The following is a 22,617-nucleotide window of genomic DNA, read 5'->3' as shown; positions in this document are numbered from 1 at the left end:
AAGCTAATTTACATCTTTTGATACGAATTGAATTAATATCTATAGACATATTAATTTTTCACTATTTTGGGGAGATAGAGGGAAAAATTTCAATGTTTCATGAAGAAGTGCTGAGATTTTTTTAAAAAAGGAGGATAGAATAACAATATTGGGAAACTGGATTCAGTAGGCCTGAGATTTTTTTTGCTCCGGATGCAGTATTCTTGTGTGATTAAATCACTTTGCTGTTGGTGATTAGCATGGTTCACCGTCTGCTGGCGGGGCAATGAAAACAATCTTAAAGTTCTGTTAGTGTTTCCTAAATATTGATATTGAAGATAATTGAAGGAAACGCAAAATAAAATCTGAGGCTGTGATTCTTCTGTAAAAATGATAGATTTCTCATATCCTTTTGAATGACCAAATTTACAATGTTATAGAGTCACAGAGGTGTGCAGCATGGAAACAGGCCCTTTGACCCAACTCACCTATGCTGACCACGTTGCCTCAACTGAAGTAGTCCCATTTGCCTGCATTTGTCCCATATCTCCTTAAACTATTCCTATCAATGTGTCTGGCCACATTATCATTTTAATTGTACCCCTCTCTATCACTTCCTCTGATAGATCATTCAATACATTCCACCTCAGGCCCGTTTAACATCTTTTCCCCTGTCACCTTAAACCTATGCCCTCTAGTTTTGGACTCACCTACCCTGAGGAGAAAAGACATTGGCTATTCATCTTATCTATCCCCCTCAATCAAGTTTGTGAGACACAGATTTCCCACACGCAAAGCAATACTGACTATCCCTAATTAGCCTTTACCTTTCTAAATGTATGCAGATCCTGACTGTCAGAATCACCTCCAGCAAGTTGCCCACCACTGCCCGATCTGTAATTCCCTGGCTTTTCCTTGCAGCATTTCTTAAGTAGTGGGACAATATTAACCAAGCTTCAATCTTGCACATCCCACCTGTGGCTGTCGATAATACAGATATCCCTGCTAGGAGCCTTCCAATTTCTTCCCTAACTTTCCATACTGCAGATATACTTGATCAGGTCCCAGGGATTTATCTACGTTTATGCATTTTAAGGCCTCCAGCACCGCCTCTTCTGAAATCACTATTTATTACCCTGGGCTCTGTAACTTCCATGTCTTTCTCCACAGTAAATACTGACATGAAATATTCATTCAGGATCGCATCTGGTTCCACGCATTGATCTTTAATGGCCCCTATTCTCTCCCTAGTTACTCTGTTGAACTTAATATTCTTGGAGAATCTCTTAGCTTTTGCAGATAGCATAATCCAATCTTGTACACTGGTTGCCGTCCTGATTTCTCTCTTAAGTGTACTCCCACACTCGCTATACTCTTCTCAAAAACTTTGGACCCACTATACTTGTCAAGGAATTCATTTGATTCCTGCTGTCTACACCTGACATATGCCCTTCTTCTTTTACATAACCTCAATTTCTCTAGTCTTCCAGTGTTTCCCTACTCCTGCCAGCCTTGTCCTTCACACTAACAGGCACATGCTGTCCCTGAACTCTTATTATCTCACTTTTGAAAGCCTCCCATTTGCCAGATGCTCCTTTACCTGCAAATAGCTGCTCCCAATCAACTTCTAAAAATTCCTGTCTAATGCCATCAAAATTGGCCTTGCCCCAACTAAATACTTTAACTCGTGGACTAGGCCTATCCTTTTCCATAATGATTTTAAAACTAAAAGAATTTTGATCACTGGTCCCAAAAGTTCTCCCCACTAGCACCTCAGTCACTAACCCTGCCTTATTTCCCAAGAGAAGGTAGAGTTTTATTCCTTCCCTAGTAGGGCAGTCGACATAATGATTGAGAGTTTTCTTGAACACACGTGATATATTCCTCCTCAAAGTCCTTTAATGCTATTGTAGTCCCAGTCTATTTTAGAACATAGAAAAGTACAGCACAGTACAGGCCCTTCAGCCCACGATGTTGTGCCGTGGAATATTCGTAATCCAAAAATAAAATAACCTAACCTACATTCCCCTCAATATTTTGATAGTTAAAATTCCCTATTCTTACAACTGTGATCTCCTGACATTTTTGGTTCTCAATTTTCGGCTGACTATTAGGGAGGGCCTATAATACAATCCCATCAAAGTGATCACTCCCTTCTTATTTCTCAGTTCCACCCATATTGCTTCACTGGATGATCCCACAGGAATATCTTCTCTTTAGTGCTGTTGTGATGTTTTCTCTAATCAAAAACACCACTCCCCTTCCTCCTGTCTCCCCTTCCATTCTTCCTGTAGCATCTATACCCTGGAACTATTGAGCCACCAGTCCTGCTCCTCCCTCATCCGTGTTTATGCAGTAGCTATGATATCCCAGCTCCATGTTCCCATCCATGTCCTGAGTTAATTCTGCCTTATCTGTGAGCCTCTTGCATCGAAATAAATGTAGTTTAATTCATCAGTTTTCCCTTGTTCCCTAAGGTGCTTTTCCGTGCCTTGTTCATTTAACTTGCTCACTTTAACTTTTGTACCAACCTGCACCCCACTGTTGTCTCACTACTGATTAGGGCCCCAAACACCTGGCACACTAGGTTAAGCCCTCCCTAGTGGCTCCAGCAAGCCCAGAGATTAAAATTGAAATCTTAGTCTTTTCTATTTCGTTCAGTATAGTAGTAAAATGCATTAACCTACCAAACCTTAAGGAGTATTGATCAGGTTCTGTGGCAATTTCTTGGTTTAACGAACATGTGTGTACGTGTAGTGTAGTATTCAAATTCTAATGCATCAATCAGTGCTTCTACCCCAAAGTTTGGGTGCAGTGAAAATGAATTTTCCATTCTCTTTGGTTTCCTTCGGCATTCTTTGCCTTTCTGTAGCCAGGAAGGGTGAACGGAGAATGTTCTGTGAGCTGTTTCCCGTTGCAGTCCCTAATTTAGTTGTTGTACTGCGCTTATTTTAGTTTCCTTTTCTCTATTCCCTCTCATGTGGCATTAGCTTGGTATCCACTTGATCACGTGGTGAGGAATTAAAGGAAAAACTGTCCCCTGTAGTACCAACGTACAGTGGTATTCATGTGCAAGATGTCAAGGTCAACCAAAGAAATGAACCTTTGTAACTATTGGGGGGAAGATGTCTTGTTTGTACCAAGCTAATATTTTTTAAATCCTTGTTTTTTTTCATTCCAGTCTGCATACCTGATTCTCATTGCAGTCATGCTTGTTGCTCGAACCTACTGCGATGTCTGGATGATTCAAAATGGAACTATGATTGAAAGGTATGTTTGCAGATCTCTGTTCATTACATATCTACTGGATAAAAATATGGGAACAGTTGGTTTGACAGGTTTTTTTCACGGAATAAACTACATTTTTGATCCAGTCCCACTTACTCCCAATTGTTTAGGACTCTTTAAATAAGATTGGCTGAATTTCCATGAGGCCTACTGTTCTGCTTTAAACCATCGAAAAGTAATTTTCACCTAACTGTGGACTGGAGAGGTCCTTAAGAATATTTTCTGAGTCAGCTCATTTTAGTATTCATTACAGTGGTAGTTGATACACATTCTTTTTAAAACAAATATATTTCACTAGAATGGGATTAGAATACAGCTTTTATAAAGGCTTTTTATGGAGAGGTAAGCATTGATGAAGTTTTCCAACAATATCATCAATGTATTGGAGAAGGAGTTGTGGGTGGGGGCAGGAATAGGACTGGAACAAGGAATGTTCCATGTACCCCATGAAGAGACAGGCATAATTAGGGCCCATGCGGGTACCTATGCCTACCCCTCTTTGCTGAAGAAAATAGCAGGAGTTGAAAGAGAAGTTGTTGGGGGTGAGGACAAGCTCAGCCAAGCGCAGGAGGGTGATGGTGGGTGGGGATGGTTCAGGTCTTTGCTCCTGGAAAAAGTGGAGAGCCCTAAGACCCTTCTGGTGGGGAATGAACGTGTAAAGGGATTGCATGTCCATGGTAAATAGGAGGTGGCTGGAGCCAGTATACTGGAAGTTTCTGACAGCATCTTAGATTTGTTTAATACACCCTTCTCAGTGATGTGACCCTTTGAACTTTGACTTAAAAATTCTGATACCACCTTTCTCACTAACGCCTGGAGGAGGAGTGAGGTTTAAAAACTTTTCAAATAAACCTGTTAGACTATAACCTAGAGTCATGTGATTTTCTGACCTTGTCCACCCCAGTCCAGTGCTGGCAGAGTGTTGTCCACATCATGCCAGAGAAGTGGTATAGGTGAATACAGTTACAGTGTTTAAAAGAAATTTGAACAGGCGTACGAATATGAAAGATTTAGAGGGATGTGGGCCAAATGCAAGCGAATTGGACTTGTTCTGTTTAGGTAACCTGGTCCACATGGATGAGTTTGTTTCTGTGCTGCACGGTTCTATAAATCTGGGAAGCCTGAATTTTGGAAAGTGGACATATAGTGAGAACTTTTCTGCCATTGATCAGTGGGATCCTGTGCATTGTTATCCATGATTCCTACATTGAGTGAATGGTTGCTTTTTCTTTTCTGATTCTTTCGAAGATTATTCAATGAGAGTTTGAAAGCAACAAGTTGTCATAGCTGAAAGAGCAGTGTAGGCAGACAAGCGAGGTTATGGATCTTTTATGCATTTCATTCAGTCATTTTCTAACCATATTTGGAATAATAGTGTATATGTATTTTGAACAAATTGAGACCTAATCTTTGTCTTTGCATGTCTTGATTTACAGTGCAATTATTGGCCGGAGCACCAGAGATTTCAAGAGATATTTATTCAACTTTGTGGCTGCAATGCCAGCTGTAAGTTTTTTTTTCTGTTGCTTGTTATATCAGTAGCTTCAGATAGCTAACTTTGGACTGCCAGTCAAATGTAACTGCAGGCATTTCTGTATCTACAGTGCCCAACTACTTTGTAAACCTTCATTGGTTACTTCATCAGTGACCTTTCTTCCATCATAAAGTCAGATGTGTGAATGTTCTCTGATTTCCACCATTCATGACTCCTTAGATTCTGAGGACAGCAGTCTGGCTGAAGCTGATAAATGACAAATAACATGTGTGTCACACGAGTGCCAGACAATGATAATCTCCAACAAGCGGGAATCTAACCATCAAGTTTAATTTGGATAAATGTGATGTGCTACATATTGATAGGGCAAATCAGGGCAGGAGGTATGCACCTAATGGCAAGATCCTGGGGAGTGTTGCCAAACAAAGGGACTTTGGCGTGCAGGCTCATAGTTCCTTGAAAGTGGAGTTGCAATTAGACAGGATAGTGAAGAAGGCATTTGGTATGCTTGCCTATATTGGTCAGTGCATTGAGTACAGGAGTTGGGAGGTCATGTTGTGACTTACAGGACATTTTTAGACCTCTTTTAGAATACTGTGTTCAGTTCTGGTCTCCTTGCTAAAGGAAGGATGTTGTTAAGCTTGAAAGGGTTCAGAAAAGATTTAAAGGATGTTGCCAGTGTTCAAGGGTTTAAGCTAAAGAGAGAGGCTGAATAGACTGGGGCTATTTTCTCCGGAGTGTCAGAGGTTGAAGGGCATAAATAGGGTGAATAGACATGGCAGTTTCTCCAGGCTAGAGGAATCCAAAACTAGAGGACATAGTTTTAAGGCAAAGGGGGGAAAGATTTAAAAGGAACCTAAGGATCAACTTTTTCACACAGGATGGTGTGCATATGGAATGAACTGCCAGAGGATGTGCTGGAGGTTGGTACAATTACAACATTTGGAAAGGTATATGAATAGGGAGGGTTTATGGGCCAAATGCTGGCAAATAGGACTAGATTAATTTAGGGTATCTGGTTGGCATGGATGAGCTGGACTAAAGGGTCTGTTTCCATGCTCTGACTCTAACACTTGACTTTCAGTGGCACTATCATTGCTGAATTCCCCACTGTCAGTGTCCTGGGGTTGTTGTTAACCAGAAACTGAACTGGATCAGTCATATAAATTCTGTGGCTGCATGAACAGTTCAGAGGCTAGGATAGTGGGCAACCTATCAGCCGTCTGCTGAACTTCTGACCATTATCTACAAGGCGTACTTCAGGACTGTGATGGGATACTCTCTACCTGCCTGAATGAATGAAGCTCCAACACCATTCGAGGAGTGTGACACCAACCAGAGCAGGGCAGCCTGCTAGATTGACAAACATTCACCACCTTCAACATTGATTCCCCTCACCACCGATCCACAGGACCAGTAGTGTGTACCATCTACAGTGTTCACTGCAGGAACTCACCAAGGCTCCTTAAACAGCCAGTTTCAAACTTGTGACCTCTGCCTTTAAGGTTAAAAGCAGCAGATAGGAACACCACCAACTGTGCGTTCCTGTCCGAGCCTCACACCGTTCTGACTTGAAACTATGCCACTGATGCTTTGTTGTTGCTGGGTTAAAATCCTGGATCTCCCTTCCAGACAGCTTTGTAGTTATCTCAACACCTTAAAGACTGCATTGGTTCGAGAAGGCAGCGCACCACCACATCCATAGCAAGTATCTCCAGTAACGTGGCAGTGGGATAGTGCATATGAGCTTGGGGCTCATCTGCTCTAACTACTTTTCTTTTTATTTCATTTTTTTTCACTCTCTCTCTCTTTTCTGATTTTGTTTTCTCCCCTTTTGATTTACTTACTCCTTGTTGAAGAGCTCTTTCATGGCGTCAACATCAGTGACAGCGAGGGGGCCTAGTGCAGACTTGCATAGGCCCAGAGGCGTGGACTTGCAGTAGCGTTAGAGGCGAGTTTATGTTCCCGGTGGCTTCTGTGTCGATGAGGCAGTCCTAGTGCCGACTATTGGCTGTTGTGGTGGAGGAGAATTTGGATTCTGGCAGCGTCTGCCTTCAGCACAGATCCATGGAAATGGCAGTGGGGGTGAGTTTGGGCCTGGTATGATACTGAGCAGCATCAGCATTGGCACCGGCTAAATCATCGAGATGGGCCCAAAGCAAGCTCATGGTGGCGATGGAGTCGAGTATGGGCCGCTGGCTGCATCGGTGGTGTCTGCGTTGGCGACGTCCATTTGAGGGCTAGTAGTGGTGAGGGTGTCAGTGGACCCGCGATGGTGCCGAAGAGAGGAGACTTTCATTCCAGTGACAGCACTGCGAAGAGGATTCATGCCTGGCCACCAGCCCCATGACCCATGGTGGAGCACCTAACTAACTGTAAAGTTAATAAAATGTGAGGCTGGATGAACACAGCAGGCCAAGCAGCATCTCAGGAGCACAAAAGCTGACGTTTCGGGCCTAGACCCTTCATCAGAGAGGGGGATGGGGGGAGGGAACTGGAATAAATAGGGAGAGAGGGGGAGGCGGACCGAAGATGGAGAGTAAAGAAGATAGGTGGAGAGGAGAGTATAGGTGGGGAGGTAGGGAGGGGATAGGTCAGTCCAGGGAAGACGGACAGGTCAAGGAGGTGGGATGAGGTTAGTAGGTAGCTGGGGGTGCGGCTTGGGGTGGGAGGAAGGGATGGGTGAGAGGAAGAACAGGTTAGGGAGGCAGAGACAGGTTGGACTGGTTTTGGGATGCAGTGGGTGGGGGGGAAGAGCTGGGCTGGTTGTGTGGTGCAGTGGGGGGAGGGAACGAACTGGGCTGGTTTAGGGATGCGGTGGGGGAAGGGGAGATTTTGAAACTGGTGAAGTCCACATTGATACCATTGGGCTGCAGGGTTCCCAAGCGGAATATGAGTTGCTGTTCACCTACACCCTCTCCACCTATCTTCTTTACTCTCCATCTTCGGTCCGCCTCCCCCTCTCTCCCTATTTATTCCAGTTCCCTCTCCCCATCCCCCTCTCTGATGAAGGGTCTAGGCCCGAAACGTCAGCTTTTGTGCTCCTGAGATGCTGCTTGGCCTGCTGTGTTCATCCAGCCTCACATTTTATTATCTTGGAATCTCCAGCATCTGCAGTTCCCATTATCTCTAACTGTAAAGTTAAGCACCTTTTCTTTATTTCTTTTTTCTGTCTTCATATTCTATGTTTTGATTTTTTTGTGTTTTATGATGACATACTATACAACACTTCACTGTATTTTGTAACAAAATGTGCATGATAATAAATAAATTAAAAATAAGGATGGTCGTTAAAGACAGACCTAGCTATTGACACCCACAATCCCATGAATGAGTTAAAAAAATGCTGTAAAGATGCTTGTTTTTTCATGATACTCTTGTTAATCAAAATTAGAAGTTGTACTTCCTAAGTGCAGTTTTTAGTGATGCTAATTTGTAACTTGTCTTACTTCAGATATCTCTGGTAAATAATTTCCTAAAGTTTGGTTTGAATCAACTAAAACTTCGATTCAGAGTACGACTCACCACCTACCTGTATGGGGAGTACTTAAAGTAAGTCAATAGCTTTTGGAACAAAACAGTAAAGTAAATTTATACAACAATTCTGAAATAAAACTCTTTTGTCTGTGTATTCTGATTGATTTAGAAGTATAAGGTCAAATAATCATGAGCCTTGAGTTTGAATTAATATTATAATTTTAATCGTTGGCCATTATCAAACAAAAATATCGTTTAAAATTAATGATGATCAAAAGCGACTGCACATACTGCTAGCTATGCTGTTTTAAAACACCTTTGAAGAGATTGATTTTAAACTGCAACAATTTTTCACCTAAGTTGGGAATGAGGAACAAGATAGTGGGAAAGGCAACAAGTGCAAAAATAGCTCACAAATCTTACTTCCACACTATGTTACTTCTCAGATCTTATCTACATCACTGTCAGGCAAATAGTTGCCTGAAGCTGAGGGGAAAGTAGCAGTTATTTGGTGGGTTGAAGAGGAAATTCAAGAAGTCTGAAGCAATAGCCAGTAACAAAATAGACTCACTGGGAAAAAGCAGATCATTAGAGAGAAGGTTCCTGGAGGGCCCAGGGCAAAAGAAAGCTTACTTGCTAACAGCAATTGACTGGCTGAGGTGCCTGCTGGAATCTGACAGGAATCTCATGAAGTAATGCAAATCATGTAGTTTGAGGTGCCTGCTGGAACACCCTGAGCTGGGAAGCTGCAACAAAGGAAATTGTTTAACATAATTTGGAAGATCTCTTCCTCCTTCCAGACCTGCTTCGATTTTCAGGGAAAACCATGCCAGGTTTCCCATTCAGACCTGAGTTAAAATGTGGAGGTCTACCGTTGAGGTTGGTTGGCTCACTGAGCTGGTTTGTTGTTTTGCAGATGTTTCATTACCCTGCTGGGTAACATCATCAGTACAGCCTCCTAAGAAGCGTTGGTGTGTTTTCCTAGATAACAAAGTGTGGAGCTGGATGAACACAGCAGGCCAAGCAGCATCTCAGGAGCACAAAAGCTGACGTTTTGGGCCTAGACCCTTCATCAGAGAGCGGGATGGGGAGACGGTTCTGGAATAAATAGGGAGAGAGGGGGAGGCGGACCGAAGATGGAGAGAAAACAAGATAGGTAGAGAGGAGAGTATAGGTGAGGAGGTAGGGAGGGGATAGGTCAGTCCAGGGAAGATGGACAGGTCAAGGAGGCGGGATGAGGTGGTAGGTAGGAAATGGAGGTGTGGCTTGAGATGGGAGGAAGGGATGGGTGAGAGGAAGAACAGGTTAGGGAAGCAGAGACAGGCAGGGCAGGTTTTGGGATGCAGTGGGTGGAGGGTACAAGCTGGGCTGGTTTCGTGTTGCAGCGGGGGTACGGGAGATTTTGAAGGTTGTGAAGTCCACATTGATGCCATTGGGCTGCAGGGTTCCCAAGCGGAATATGAGTTGCTGTTCCTGCAACCTTCGGGTGGCATCATTGTGGCACTGCAGGAGGCCCATGATGGACATGTCATCTGAGGAATGGGAGGGGGAGTAGAAATGGTTCGTGACTGGGAAGTGCAATTGTTTGTTGTGAACCGAGCGGAGGTGTTCTGCAAAGCGGTTCCCAAGCCTCCACTTGGTTTCCCTAATGTAGAGGAAGCCACACCGGGTGCAATGGATACAATATACCATATTGGCAGATGTGCAGGTGAACATCTGCTTGATGTGGAAGGTCATCTTGGGGCCTGGGATGGGGGTGAGGAAGGAGGCGTGGGGGCAAGTGTAGCACTTCCTGCGGTTGCAGGGGAAGGTGCCAAGTGTGGTGGGGTTGGAGGGGAGTGTGGAGCGGACAAGGGAGTCACGGAGAGAGTGGTCTGTCCGGAAGGCAGACAAAGGTGGGGATGGAAAAATAGCTTTGGTGGTGGGGTCGGATTGTAGATGGCGGAAGTGTCGGTGGATGATACGTTGTATCCGGAGGTTGGTGGGGTGGTATGCGAGAACGAGGGGGATCCTCTTTGGGCGGTTGTGGCGGGGGCGGGGTGTGAGGGATGTGTTGTGGGAAATGCGGGAGACGCGGTCAAGGGCGTTCTCGATCACTGTGGGGGGAAAATTGCGGTCCTTAAAGAACTTGGACATCTGGGATGTGCGTGAGTGGAATGCCTCATCGTGGGAGCAGATGCGGCGGAGGCGGAGGAATTGGGAATAGGGGATGGAATTTTTGCAGGAGGGTGGGTGGGAGGAGGTGTATTCTAGGTAGCTGTGGGAGTCGGTGGGCTTGAAATGGACATCAGTTACAAGCTGGTTGCCTGAGATGGAAACTGAGAGGTCCAGGAAGGTGAGGGATGTGCTGGAGATGGCCCAGGTGAACTGAAGGTTGGGGTGGAAGGTGTTGGTGAAGTGGATGAACTGTTCGAGCTCCTCTGGGGAGCAAGAGGCGGCGCCGATACAGTCATCAATGTACCGGAGGAAGAGGTGGGGTTTGGGGCCTGTGTAGGTGCGGAAGAGGGACTGTTCCACATAACCTCCAAAGAGGCAGGCATAGCTGGGGCCCATGCGGGTGCCCACGGCCACCCCCTTAGTCTGTAGGAAGTGGGAGGAGTCAAAAGAGAAGTTGTAGCGGGTGAGGACGAGTTCGGCTAGGCGGTGTTTTCCTGCCTGGTTTTTAAACTGTGGAGTCTGTTGAGCTGGATTGTCTCACTTCCTGTTTTCCTTCGTGCTGGTGTGTGTTTATGGATGGCTTTCTTCGTGGAGTACCAGGCTTCTAGGAATTCCCGTGCCTGCCTCTGCTTAGCTTGCCCTAGGATTTTGGTGTTGTCCCTGTCAAATTGGTGATTCTCCTTATCCATCCTTATCCATGCAAATCTACTCCAAAACCTTGGTAGAGGGCTACCATCGATATACTGGGATCCAGAGTTGTATTAATTCATGAGGGTCCTATTTGCTTCCAACAAGTGCCCCGGCTATCTGACTCGTATGAGTACTTAGAATGATAAACAGTGTGATTGCTATGGAGTGGCATATTGCAGCTTTTTCTTTTAAAAACATGTTCCCGCCAGGCAGGTATTACTAAAATCACGTCCAAGGTTTTTATTTGTCCTTAGCGTGATCCAAAGAAGGTGAATTAAACGTTTAAACATGTAGTGTGTAGCTACATGTGCCTATCTCTTTAAGGGGAGGTTATACTGAATTTTGCAATATAACCTCTGCCCTGCATTGCTTCCCTTCACTACCCTCTTATTTGGATAAACTACAGATGCAGTGAAAGCCTAGAGTTATTGACCTGTAATAAACTTTGTGGCAAATCACATACGGGAGCATTTCTTAGAAAGTTTGAAGTTGCCATTAATAGTAATAGGAGCAGAATCATTGTTAAGAAAGCACAACTGAGACCTGTAGGCAGATATGATCTCTTTGATATTGTAGAATGAAAGATCCTGCTCACGTAGTGGTTATGCCAAATCAACGTGGTTTTACTTTGGATTAAATGCCACTGTAAGACAAGGCACTGACTCAGTAACTGCCGTCCCTCAGTTTCCCAAAATCTGGCTGCGTATGAGAAAGAAGTGTGTTGGTGTTAGGCAGCTGCTGTAGAAAATGTACTTTGAAATAGGTTGCCAAAAACCACAGGCAGTATGTAAACAATGGCTCAAGTATGTCAACTACTTACTGCTGTCATACTGTATGTCCTATTTCTAAAATTTAACAATAAAACTATTATAAAGGAGCCAAGTGAGTCTAAAGTCAGTTATGCAGTGTATTAGACTGAGGAATTTTAATCAACCACTAGAATCCACCATATTAATTGTTAACATTATGAATATTTAAATTTTTTTTTCACTGAAGCAAAAATGTTTTTGTTTTGATAGAGGTTATACATACTATAAAATGGGTAATCTTGACAACAGAATAGCAAATGCCGACCAGCTATTAACTCAAGATGTGGAGAAGTTCTGCAACAGTGTAGTGGATTTGTATTCAAATCTCAGTAAGGTGAGTTATACCTATCACTTCCATAATCCTCCTCTCGGAAATACCACAGATTATTAATTTAAGATGACATGACTATTGCATAACCCTTTTACTTGGATTTTTCCAGTGCCCTCTGATCGGCCAATTAGCTTGTACCCTGTATGGATCTGCTTTAAATTGAGTGATGGAAGATATAGGACAGATGTCAGAGGTAGTTTCTTTACTCAGAGAGTAGTAAGGGAATGGAATGCTTTGCCTGCAACGGTAGACTCGCCAACTTTAGGTACACTTAAGTTGTCATTGGACAAGCATATGGACGTACATGGAATAGTGTAGGTTAGATGGGCTTGAGATCGGTATGACAGGTCGGCACAACATCGAGGGCCGAAGGGCCTGTACTGTGCTGTAATGTTCTAAAAAAAAATCTCTGTTCACAGTGTCCTCATGTATACCAGATTCTGTTCAATCATCAACTCCTGAGCATGTTGACCTACAGCTATTAATGCTATTTTCTTCTCTGAAATAGATAAGTGGGGTGTGCCACACTGAAAATGCAACCCTCTAACAACTGTTTGAGAGATAGTAGGAACTGCCGATGCTGGAGAATCTGAGATAACAAGATGTAGAGCTGGATGAACACAGCAGGCCAAGCAGCATCAGAGCAGTAGGAAAGCCGACGTTTCCAGCGAAGAAGGGTCGAGGCCCAAAACGTCAGCTTTCCTGCAGCTCTGATGCTGCTTGGCCTGCAGTGTTCATCCAGCTCTCCACCTTGTTACCTCTAACAATTGTTACCATTTAAGTAATAATATTGACTGTCGGTGTACACTTTATGTTGGAATGTACCATATAAAGTATACAATAAAAAGCCAAGGAACAAAAGACGCCCAACTAGAGGCATAATTGTCGTCCACTGTGAGGTGACTCTGATGCTTTGTCCTTTCCCATCCTCCGAAATAAATGACCATAAATTCCTACTTTAGCACCTTTCTTCTATTATGTAGCATTGTATTAAGCTTTAGGACCCTGGAAAGAATGCAGTGATGTTACAGAGATGCTCTCTAGTGGGCAAAACAGCACAATGTGGATGGAGGCACGTGTGTGAGATACGTAGAATCACAGATAAAATCTTCTGGACACGAGCACAAAACTATATGCTGTACCTCACTCATTTTGTCGATCTGATCTTGGCAAAATCATTTCCAAAAATGGCTTTCATGCTGCCCTATCACAGCCAATCCTGGTATCCCCAGGATATAGTTCTCTTTATCTACATGCTGCTCACTCCATGGCAAAATCATAGGTAGATACAAAGTCAGTTTGCGCAAGAATGCTGACAATCTTCAAATCACCTTTTCACCATGGCCTTGATCTCTGTATAGCCTTGTGTCACCAGAATGCCTGAGTGATAATCAGTGTGTGGATGAGCTGACATTCCACTTGTTAATTTGCAGTGATCCAAGAACAATCAGAAACAGAGACAAAAACTTACTTCATATTCATGCCACTGTTTCTGTCCCCTCTTCGCAGTTTTGTCAGGATAAGTATAAACAATGGCAGTCTCAACTTCCTATTCATGCTGTAGCTGAAATTCTGAATCCAAATTCCCTGAGAAGAAAACTGTCCATACAAGCAAGACCGTCTTCTTACATCACAATAATAGTGCCCATATTCATAGAACATAGAACATTACAGCACAGTACAGGCCCTTCAGCCCTCGATGTTGTGCTGACCTGTCATCCCGATCTCAAGCCAATCTAACCTACACTATTCCATGTACGTCCATATGCTTATCCAATGACGACTTAAATGTACCTAAAATTGGCGAATCTACTACCGTTGCAGGCAAAGCGTTCCATTCCCTACTACTCTGTGAGTAAAGAAACTATCTCTGACATCTGTCCTGTATCTTTCACCTCTAAATTTAAAGCTATGCCCCCTCGTGCTCGCTGTCACCATCCTAGGAAAAAGGCTCTCCCTATCCACCCTATCTAACCCTCTGATTATTTTATATGTCTCAATTAAGTCACCTCTCAACCTTCTTCTCTCTAATGAAAACAGCCGCAAGTTCCTCAGCCTTTCCTCGTAAGACCTTCCCTCCATACCAGGCAACATCCTAGTAAATCTCCTCTTCACCCTTTCCAAAGCTTCCACATCCTTCTTAAAATGAGGTGACCAGAACTGTACACAATACTCCAAGTGCGGCCGCACCAGAGTTTTGTACAGCTTCACCAAAACCTCTTGGTTCCGGAACTCGATCCCTCTATTAATAAAAGCTAAAACACTGTACGCCTTCTTAACAGCCCTGTCAACCTGGGTGGCAAGTTTCAAAGATCTGTGTACATGGACACCGAGATCTCTCTGCTCATCTACACTGCTAAGAATCTTACCATTAGCCCAGTACTTTGCCTTCCAGTTACTCCTACCAAAGTGCATCACCTCACACTTGTCTGCATTAAACTCCATTTGCCACCTCTCAACCCAGCTCTGCAGCTTATCTATGTCTCTCTGCAACCTACAGCATCCTTCGTCACTATCCACAACTCCACCGACCTTAGTGTCATCTGCAAATTTACTAACCCATCCTTCTACACCCTCATCCAGGTCATTTATAAAAATGACAAACAGCAGTAGACCCAACACTGACCCTTGTGGTACACCACTAGTAACTGGTCTCCAGGATGAACATTTCCCATCAACTACCACCCTCTGATAATAAAATGTGAGGCTGGACGAACACAGCAGGCCCAGCAGCATCTCAGGAGCACAAAAGCTGACGTTTCGGGCCTAGACCCTTCAACAGAGAGGGGGATGGGGTGAGGGTTCTGGAATAAATAGGGAGAGAGGGGGAGGCGGACCGAAGATGGAGAGAAAAGAAGATAGGTGGAGAGGAGAGTTTAGGTGGGGAGGTAGGGAGGGGATAGGTCAGTCCAGGGAAGACGGACAGGTCAAGGAGGTGGGATGAGGTTAGTAGGTAGGAGATGGAGGTGCGGCTTGGGTTGGGAGGAAGGGATGGGTGAGAGGAAGAACAGGTTAGGGAGGCAGAGACAGGTTGGACTGGTTTTGGGATGCAGTGGGTGGAGGGGAAGAGCTGGGCTGGTTGTGTGGTGCAGTGTGGGGAGGGGACGAACTGGGCTGGTTTTGGGATGCGGTGGACGCATCATCCTCCGACACTTCCGCCATCAACCTCTGGATACAACGCATCATCCTCCAACACTACCGCCATCTACAGTCCGACCCCAACACCCAAGACATTTTTCCATCCCCACCCCTGTCTGCTTTCCGGAGAGACCACTCTCTCCGTGACTCCCTTGTTCGCTCCGCACTGCCCTCCAACCCCACCACACCCGGCACCTTCCCCTGCAACCGCAGGAAATGCTACACTTGCCCCCACACCTCCTCCCTCACCCCTATCCCAGGCCCCAAGATGACTTTCCACATTAAGCAGAGGTTCACCTGCACATCTGCCAATATGGTATACTGCATCCACTGTACCCAGTGTGGCTACCTCTACATTGGGGAAACCAAGCGGAGGCTTGGGGACCAGTTTGCAGAACACCTCTGCTCGGTTCGCAATAAACAACTGCACCTCCCAGTCGCAAACCATTTCCACTCCCCCTCCCATTCTTTAGATGGCATGTCCATCATGGGCCTCCTGCAGTGCCACAATGATGCCACCCGAAGGTTGCAGGAACAGCAACTCATATTCCGCTTGAGAACCCTGCAGCGCAATGGTATCAATGTGGACTTCACCAGCTTCAAAATCTCCCCTACCCCCACCGCATCCCAAAACCAGCCCAGTGCGTCCACTCCCCCCACTATCTACATACTGTGGCATGAAGCTCTCCTGCACACTCTGGACAAAAACTGACCCATCTATAGTACTCGAACTATAGTGTTCCCAGTCAATATCTGGAAAGTTGAAGTTCCCCATGACAACTACCCTGTCTCTCTCACTCCTATCGAGTATCATCTTTGCTATCCTTTCCTCTACATCTCTGGAACTATTCGGAGGCCTATAGAAAACTCCCAACAGGGTGACCTCTCCTTTCCTGTTTCTAACCTCAGCCCATACTACCTCAGTTGACGAGTCCCCAAACATCCTTTCTGCAACTGTAATTGCTATTGTAATTCATTGCTATTTCACCCCAAGTCTGCCAAAACTATTTGTACCACCTCCAATCTGACTATGCTTAAAGTTCTCCTTGTGGATTTTTATCCTTCACCCATCATTAATTTCAGGCTATACAAATTTCGGCTATCCAAATTTCTGCTGAATTGTTTTTAAATTCTTCAATGATTGATGGGGAGAATTGCATTTTTTTCTTTTTTAAGGCTTTGACTGAACCAAATGAGTTAAAATCAGTATAAACTAAACACTATAGTCAATTACTATATCATTTTACAGAAGATGTACTGATTATTTTGCAGGATCCTCCTACTTTAGATTTTCATCCTGTGTGAAACATTACTTTATAAAATAAACAATAAAATATTCAATGTTGATTCACTGTTCTCTTGTTACATTACTTAATAAACTAATTTTTGAATGTTTTTCCTTTTCAGCCCCTTTTGGACATATTCCTGTATATATTTAAATTAACAAGTGCAATCGGTGCTCAGGTGAGTTATGCATAAATTAGTGGGTTACTGATCATTAATAAAGGCTGAAAGAGCTTCTGTTAACTTTGTAAACAAATAAGAATTTTTTGACTAATTTATTTCTTGTGGAAAAATTGTGAATACACTCAACCTTAAAGGCTTCTTTGATACAATAATAGTCTTTGAATCTGTAAAATACTCCAGATTTTAATGTACAAATGCTAATTTGGCTAGTTGAACATTATGTTTTAATTATAAACCTTTGCTCCTTTTAGTGTATGTGCAATTTGAGAATGTTGTATTACTTTCACTGCAAATGTATATTTTTGATCAATTACTGTCTCTACCTTAGGGCCCTGCAAGCATGATGGCTTACCTGATTGTTTCAGGCCTATTTCTGACTCGGCTTAGAAGACCAATTGGTAAAATGACAGTTTCAGAACAAAGATACGAAGGCGAATACAGATATGTCAACTCACGGCTTATTACAAATAGGTGAGGAGATGCTTGATTAAACCACTGGATTTTTAATTTGTTTTACATGGAAGGATATGTGGTATCTTACAGTGATAATGTCTTAATCTGCCTTCCAAAACCATTGTTGGCCAATTCTGTCTCTTCTATTTTCCAGTAATTTTCCCTTTCTTCCAGCACAAAAAGGATTTGTGTGAGTGGCCCTGCTGGCCTGTTGTTTAATCATTTAATATCTTACTATGCCTTTCTGATGACAAAGCAGAAATCAAAAAGCCAGGCTCCTGTATTCTGCATAGGAAATTTTCCTCTGAGGACAGTGAATCTGAGGAATTATTTACTGCAAAATTATTTAAATAAACATTATTTAAATTACTGCACTAATTTATTCATAACTCACCTGAGCACCTATTGCACTTGTTAGTTTAGATATATACAGGAATATGTCCAAAAGGGACTGAAAAGGCAAAATGGGCTGAAATAGGCAGATTTTTGTCAGTAAGGGAATTGAGGTTCACGGATAAAAGGCAGAAAAGTGGAGTTAAGGATTATCAGATCAGCCATCATCTCTTTGGCGGAACAAATTCACCAGGCTGAATTTCCTACTTCTGCTCCTATGCTTCATGATCACATTTACTGTCTTTGACTTTCTGGAACAGACTATTAACATATTATTCTTCTGCTTTAATGAAGTGTGTAAATGTTTTCGGCTAAATACCAAGGGCCCAATATTAGTTTGTAAAGTGTGGTGGAAACAGAAATCAGTCAAAGATCTCTCAGACCAGGACACCAGATGTCCTGCTGGACTCACTAACAAGATCTTATTATTGGTTATGGGAACTGCAGATGCTGGAGAATCTGAGATAACAAAGTGTGGAGCTGGATGACCACCGCAGGCCAAGCAGCATCTTAGGAGCGCAAAAGCAAATGTTTTGGGCCTAGACTCAAAATAAAAAAATAAATAAAAGCCGGGTGGGCGGGGGCAAATCGAAGATGGATAGAGGAGAAGATAGGTGGAGGGGCAAGAGATTTCAGAACTCTCTTCCCCCTCCCCCTTTTCTGATGAAGGGTCTCGGCCCGAAACGTCAGCTTTTATGCTGCTAAGATGTTGCCTGGCTTGCTGTGTTCATCCGGCTTCACACTGTTATCTCGGATTCTCCAGCATCTGTAGTTCCCGTTATCTCTGATACAATTTTAACCTCACTGCGAAGCCTCTTCCAGGGATGCCTAACCTGAAGAAGTTATGCTCCTCCCTTGAACAAACCTCAGGGGATTTCTCTCCCATTGCAACTCTCTTGCCTCTCTACCTATCTTCTCCTCTATCCATCTTCAATCCACCTCCTCCTCTCTCCCTATTTATTTCAGAACCCTCTTACCCTTCCCCCTTTTCTGACGAAGGGTCTAGGCCCGAAACATCAGCTTTTGTGCTCCTAAGATGTTGCTTGGCCTGCTGTGTTCATCCAGCTCCACGCTTTGTTATCTAAGATCTTATTCTTTTTTTCCCTGCCTGGCAGCTGGGCAAATTGTAAGTGTGGCCAGTGGCATGGGAAATGGGAATCACCGCAGGCAGGAGAGCGAGAAGATGCTGAAGGTTTACTTAAGGGATTAAGGGAGCACACCTGCAATTCCCATGCCACAAGCAGAGATGGGAAAGACACTTGCCTCCTAGTGTTGACAAATGCTGTCTCCTTTTAGTTGCTGGATTTTGTGACCTCTGAAAAACGTAAAATTTAAATTAGGCCACTGATTACACTGTTGGGACTTGATTTAATTATGTTAAAGAATTGCTCCACTTCTCCACACCGCAACATTCAAACAAAAATTGGGGCAGCACGGTGGCTCGGTGGTTAGCACTGCAGCCTGACAGCACCAGGGACCCGGGTTCGATTCCAGCCTCGGGTAACTGTCTGTGTGGAGTTTGCACATTCTCCCCGTGTCTGCGTGGGTTTCCTCCGGGTGCTCTGGTTTCCTCCCACAGTCCAAAGATGTGCAAGCTAGGCGGATCGGCCACACTAAATTGCCTGTAGTGTTCAGGGGTGTGTGGGTTATAGGGGGATGGGTCTGGGTGGGATGCTCCAAGGGGCGGTGTGGACTTGTTGGACTGAAGGGCCTGTTTGCACACTGTAGGGAATCTAAAAAAAACCTGCACTCGTAAGAACAAGTGTATCTGGGGTGAGTTGGGTTTGTGCACCGTCATTTTCACTCCCCTCCCATCTGTTATGGAAGCTAGCAGTAGCATATTTGAAGTGTAAATTTACAGGTAAAGAACTGGACTAAACAATTGCTACTTTGTGTTCTTGCAGTGAAGAAATTGCTTTTTATCATGGGAACAGTCGAGAGAAACAGACTATACATACCACGTTTAAAAGGCTGGTAAGCAATCACCTCAGTCTTTTCAAAATTACAATTCTGTTGGTCATGTAATTACTTCTAGACTCGTATATGGTGGTGAATCATTTAAGGACATTTCTGACAGCATGAAGTTAGGGTCAGGGATAAGCCAGTAAAAATGCAGCGTCAGATATTTAAGGGGGGGACCTTCAGAATGCGCAGGAAGAATACATTTCAAAAAGGAAGAAAAATTCCAAACAGCAGATCCACCATTGTGGCTAACAAAAAAAAGTTAAAGATGGTTCTTATCCTTAATGTATTTTGATTGTTTAGATAAAAAAAAGTAGGTTTTGATAAACTTTCTAAGTTTTACTCAGACAATTAAGTTTAAAAATAGATGAAATATGAATTGGGTCATCATTAATCTACGTGCTCTTGTGCTTGTTAATTATGGCAGTACTTTTAAGAGGTACCCATAAGATGGTGAAGCTATTCATCCATAGTTGGGAGTTTGTCTTATGTGTAACAATTATAACTACACTCAGATTGGCCTATACCTAATGTGTCCAGCTGCTAAAGTTCCTCTGGGACCTTCTGAAGCTCCAGACTTAGGCCCCAATGAACCCAATTTAAGTTTCTTATGGCAAAGAGGCACATTGATAGGGAGACTGTTATGCATTTGGCACTCGTTTTAGTGTTTCTGCTAACACCAGTGATGTAGGCTAAACGTGAGAAGGAAGTTGGCACACAAAATCAGAAAGCACGCAAACTGTCTTTGCCGATGCACTAGATGTATCGTCAGGCAAGCAACCTAACAAAGAATCATATCCCTAGTCCAGTGGCCAACCTTTTAGCATGAAGATAGGGGCATATTTAAGTTTTTCTGTTCCTTGGGGGTGCTCCTGAGCAAGTACCAGAAATATGGGTTGCCACAACAGTAAACATGAACTTCATCAAAAGCAATCTGATAATTTACATGAGTAATTGATAGGAATGGCTATTAGTAGCTTAATAATAAAGTAAGTTTTTGCCCTTTTGGTTAAGAAGCAGAGTTAGAGAAAGAGTATCAACCCAATTTATGATCACCAGGGAAGGGGGAGAGGCTGGATTGAGCTATGGAATTAGGTTTAACTCGGGTTAATATTGAGCTGCTTCTGGAGGGGCACACTCCAAACTGGCCTCAGCAAAATCACAAACAAGTGGTGATTCAGAAGTGAGTTCATTTTCAAACTTGCTTTGCTTCTCTCCTCCGTCTCCAATTACCTCCCACTGTTTTTCATCCCTTTCCTTCATTCCTTTTTTTTATTCCTTTCTCTCTTCTCCCCCATATACATGCCCCTCTCTCTTACCCTTCCTAATCTGTCTGTCTTGCTCTGCCCATTTAGTTTAAAGAAATAAACAAAGGAACTTTGTGCTCCTAAATATGCTATCTGCGCACGCACAACAAAAACAAGGTTGCTGGAAAAGCTCAACAGGTCTGGTAGCATCTGTGAAGGAAAATGCAGAGTTAACATTTCTGGTCTGGCGACCCTTCCTTAGAACTGAGTCTACTCCTCTGATGCTGCCTGACCTGCTGTTTTCCTCCAGCTCCAGACCGCGCTATCTCTGATTGCAGCATCTGCAGTTTTTGCTGTCACAAAGGTGACCCTATTATTGTTGTGGGAGGGAAGGAAAGGAGTGAGGGCCGAAGTGCAGAAGCTGGGCCAAACACAGCTCTTGGCTCTGAAAAGCACGGTAATGGGGAATCCTTGATTAAGGTAAATACACTTGAGGCTCCCTTGCCAAAGGTAGCACCGACAGAACAGATGCGATGGAGAAACTGGGAGAATTGAAAGTAGTCCTTGCAGAAAGCAGGGTGTAAAGATGTATGGCCAAGGTAACTTTGGGAGTCAGTGGGTTTGAAATGGATATTGGGAGACATCCTTATCTCCAGATCTGGCAGCATCTGTGAAGGCAAAAACAGAGTTAACGTTTCGGGTCGGTAACCCTTCCTCAGAACAGCATTCATAGATCTTTCGGCTTTTATCCTATATCTGGAAATTAAAACTGATGTTGAGGAAGGGAAGGGAGGAGTTGGAGGTGGGCAAAGTGAAGATAAGGGAAAGATGGAAATTAGAAGCAAAATTGATAAATAAAATTTTATTATATATAGGAGAAAACAACAAAGTCCAGGTAGGAAGAAATAAGCTCTGTAAGGCATGAGCAGGCAGAAACAATGGGTCTGCCCAGGCAGACCCCTTTTTGGATTTTGGGAAGAGGAAAGAAGTGGGCTATGTGGGTTTGGAGTCTGTGAGGTAGGAGGCTTTGATGGCAAAGATCCCCAGCTCAGAGACAATGGACACAATAGCTAGATGTTTGGGGGAGATAAGGGGAAGTGTTCAAGAGCTGGCATTCAGGCTCTGCAATTAGAGGTCAGCATGCCAGACAGCTACAGCACCACCCTTGTCAACAGATTTGATTGCTAAGTCCAGGTCAGATCTGAGAGCATGGACTGTGCTTAGTTCAGAGGGAGGTAGATTAGAATGGGTAGAGGGAACAGAGAAATATAGGTGACCAATGATCACATGGACAATTCTCAATGAACAGTTTAAGAGCAGGCAAGAGGCCAGAGGCTAGAATCCCAGATAGAGGAAGAATAGTGGAGATACGTAAAAGGCCCTGTGGGCACAAAGACAGAGCTAACGGAAGAGGAGTTTGATGTCATAGAACATAGAACAGTATAGCACAAGAACCAGGCCCTTTGGTCCGCCATATCCATTCTAACCATAATCTAATAGTGCTTGAAATTTATTGTGGCAGGGGCATAAGGGATAAAGCAATCGTTTGCCGAGTACAGAACATTGAGTATTAGAGAGTGGAGGATCAAAAAGTTCAGTAAATACTTGACAAGAAATAGGGTTAGGAGAAGGTGTGAAGAGGAAGGGATTGCAATTCTTCATTTTTGTTGATCTGGTCTTGAATCTCGCTCTCGAGCTGTTCTGTAATGGACTGCCTTAGCAACTGCTCCT

General features: G+C 43.7%; 1 protein-coding gene across 2 annotated transcripts in view; it reads left to right on the top strand.

Moving 5' to 3' along the window:
* The window catches only part of abcd3a (ATP-binding cassette, sub-family D (ALD), member 3a), a 95,810-nt gene that overhangs the window by 23,759 nt on the left and 49,434 nt on the right, over nt 1-22,617 (top strand). For both annotated transcript variants that reach the window (XM_059648061.1, XM_059648063.1), the window contains 7 exons: nt 3,161-3,249; nt 4,704-4,773; nt 8,217-8,314; nt 12,106-12,229; nt 16,772-16,828; nt 17,160-17,302; nt 19,582-19,651. In XM_059648061.1, coding sequence (XP_059504044.1) covers nt 3,161-3,249; nt 4,704-4,773; nt 8,217-8,314; nt 12,106-12,229; nt 16,772-16,828; nt 17,160-17,302; nt 19,582-19,651 — 651 coding nt within the window. The remainder of the gene's footprint in view (nt 1-3,160; nt 3,250-4,703; nt 4,774-8,216; nt 8,315-12,105; nt 12,230-16,771; nt 16,829-17,159; nt 17,303-19,581; nt 19,652-22,617) is intronic.

Source organism: Stegostoma tigrinum, chromosome 8 (assembly GCF_030684315.1).
Source record: "Stegostoma tigrinum isolate sSteTig4 chromosome 8, sSteTig4.hap1, whole genome shotgun sequence".
Lineage (NCBI taxonomy): Eukaryota > Metazoa > Chordata > Chondrichthyes > Orectolobiformes > Stegostomatidae > Stegostoma > Stegostoma tigrinum.
Note: the sequence above shows the minus strand (reverse complement) of the source record. Positions and strands in the feature narration are given on the sequence as shown.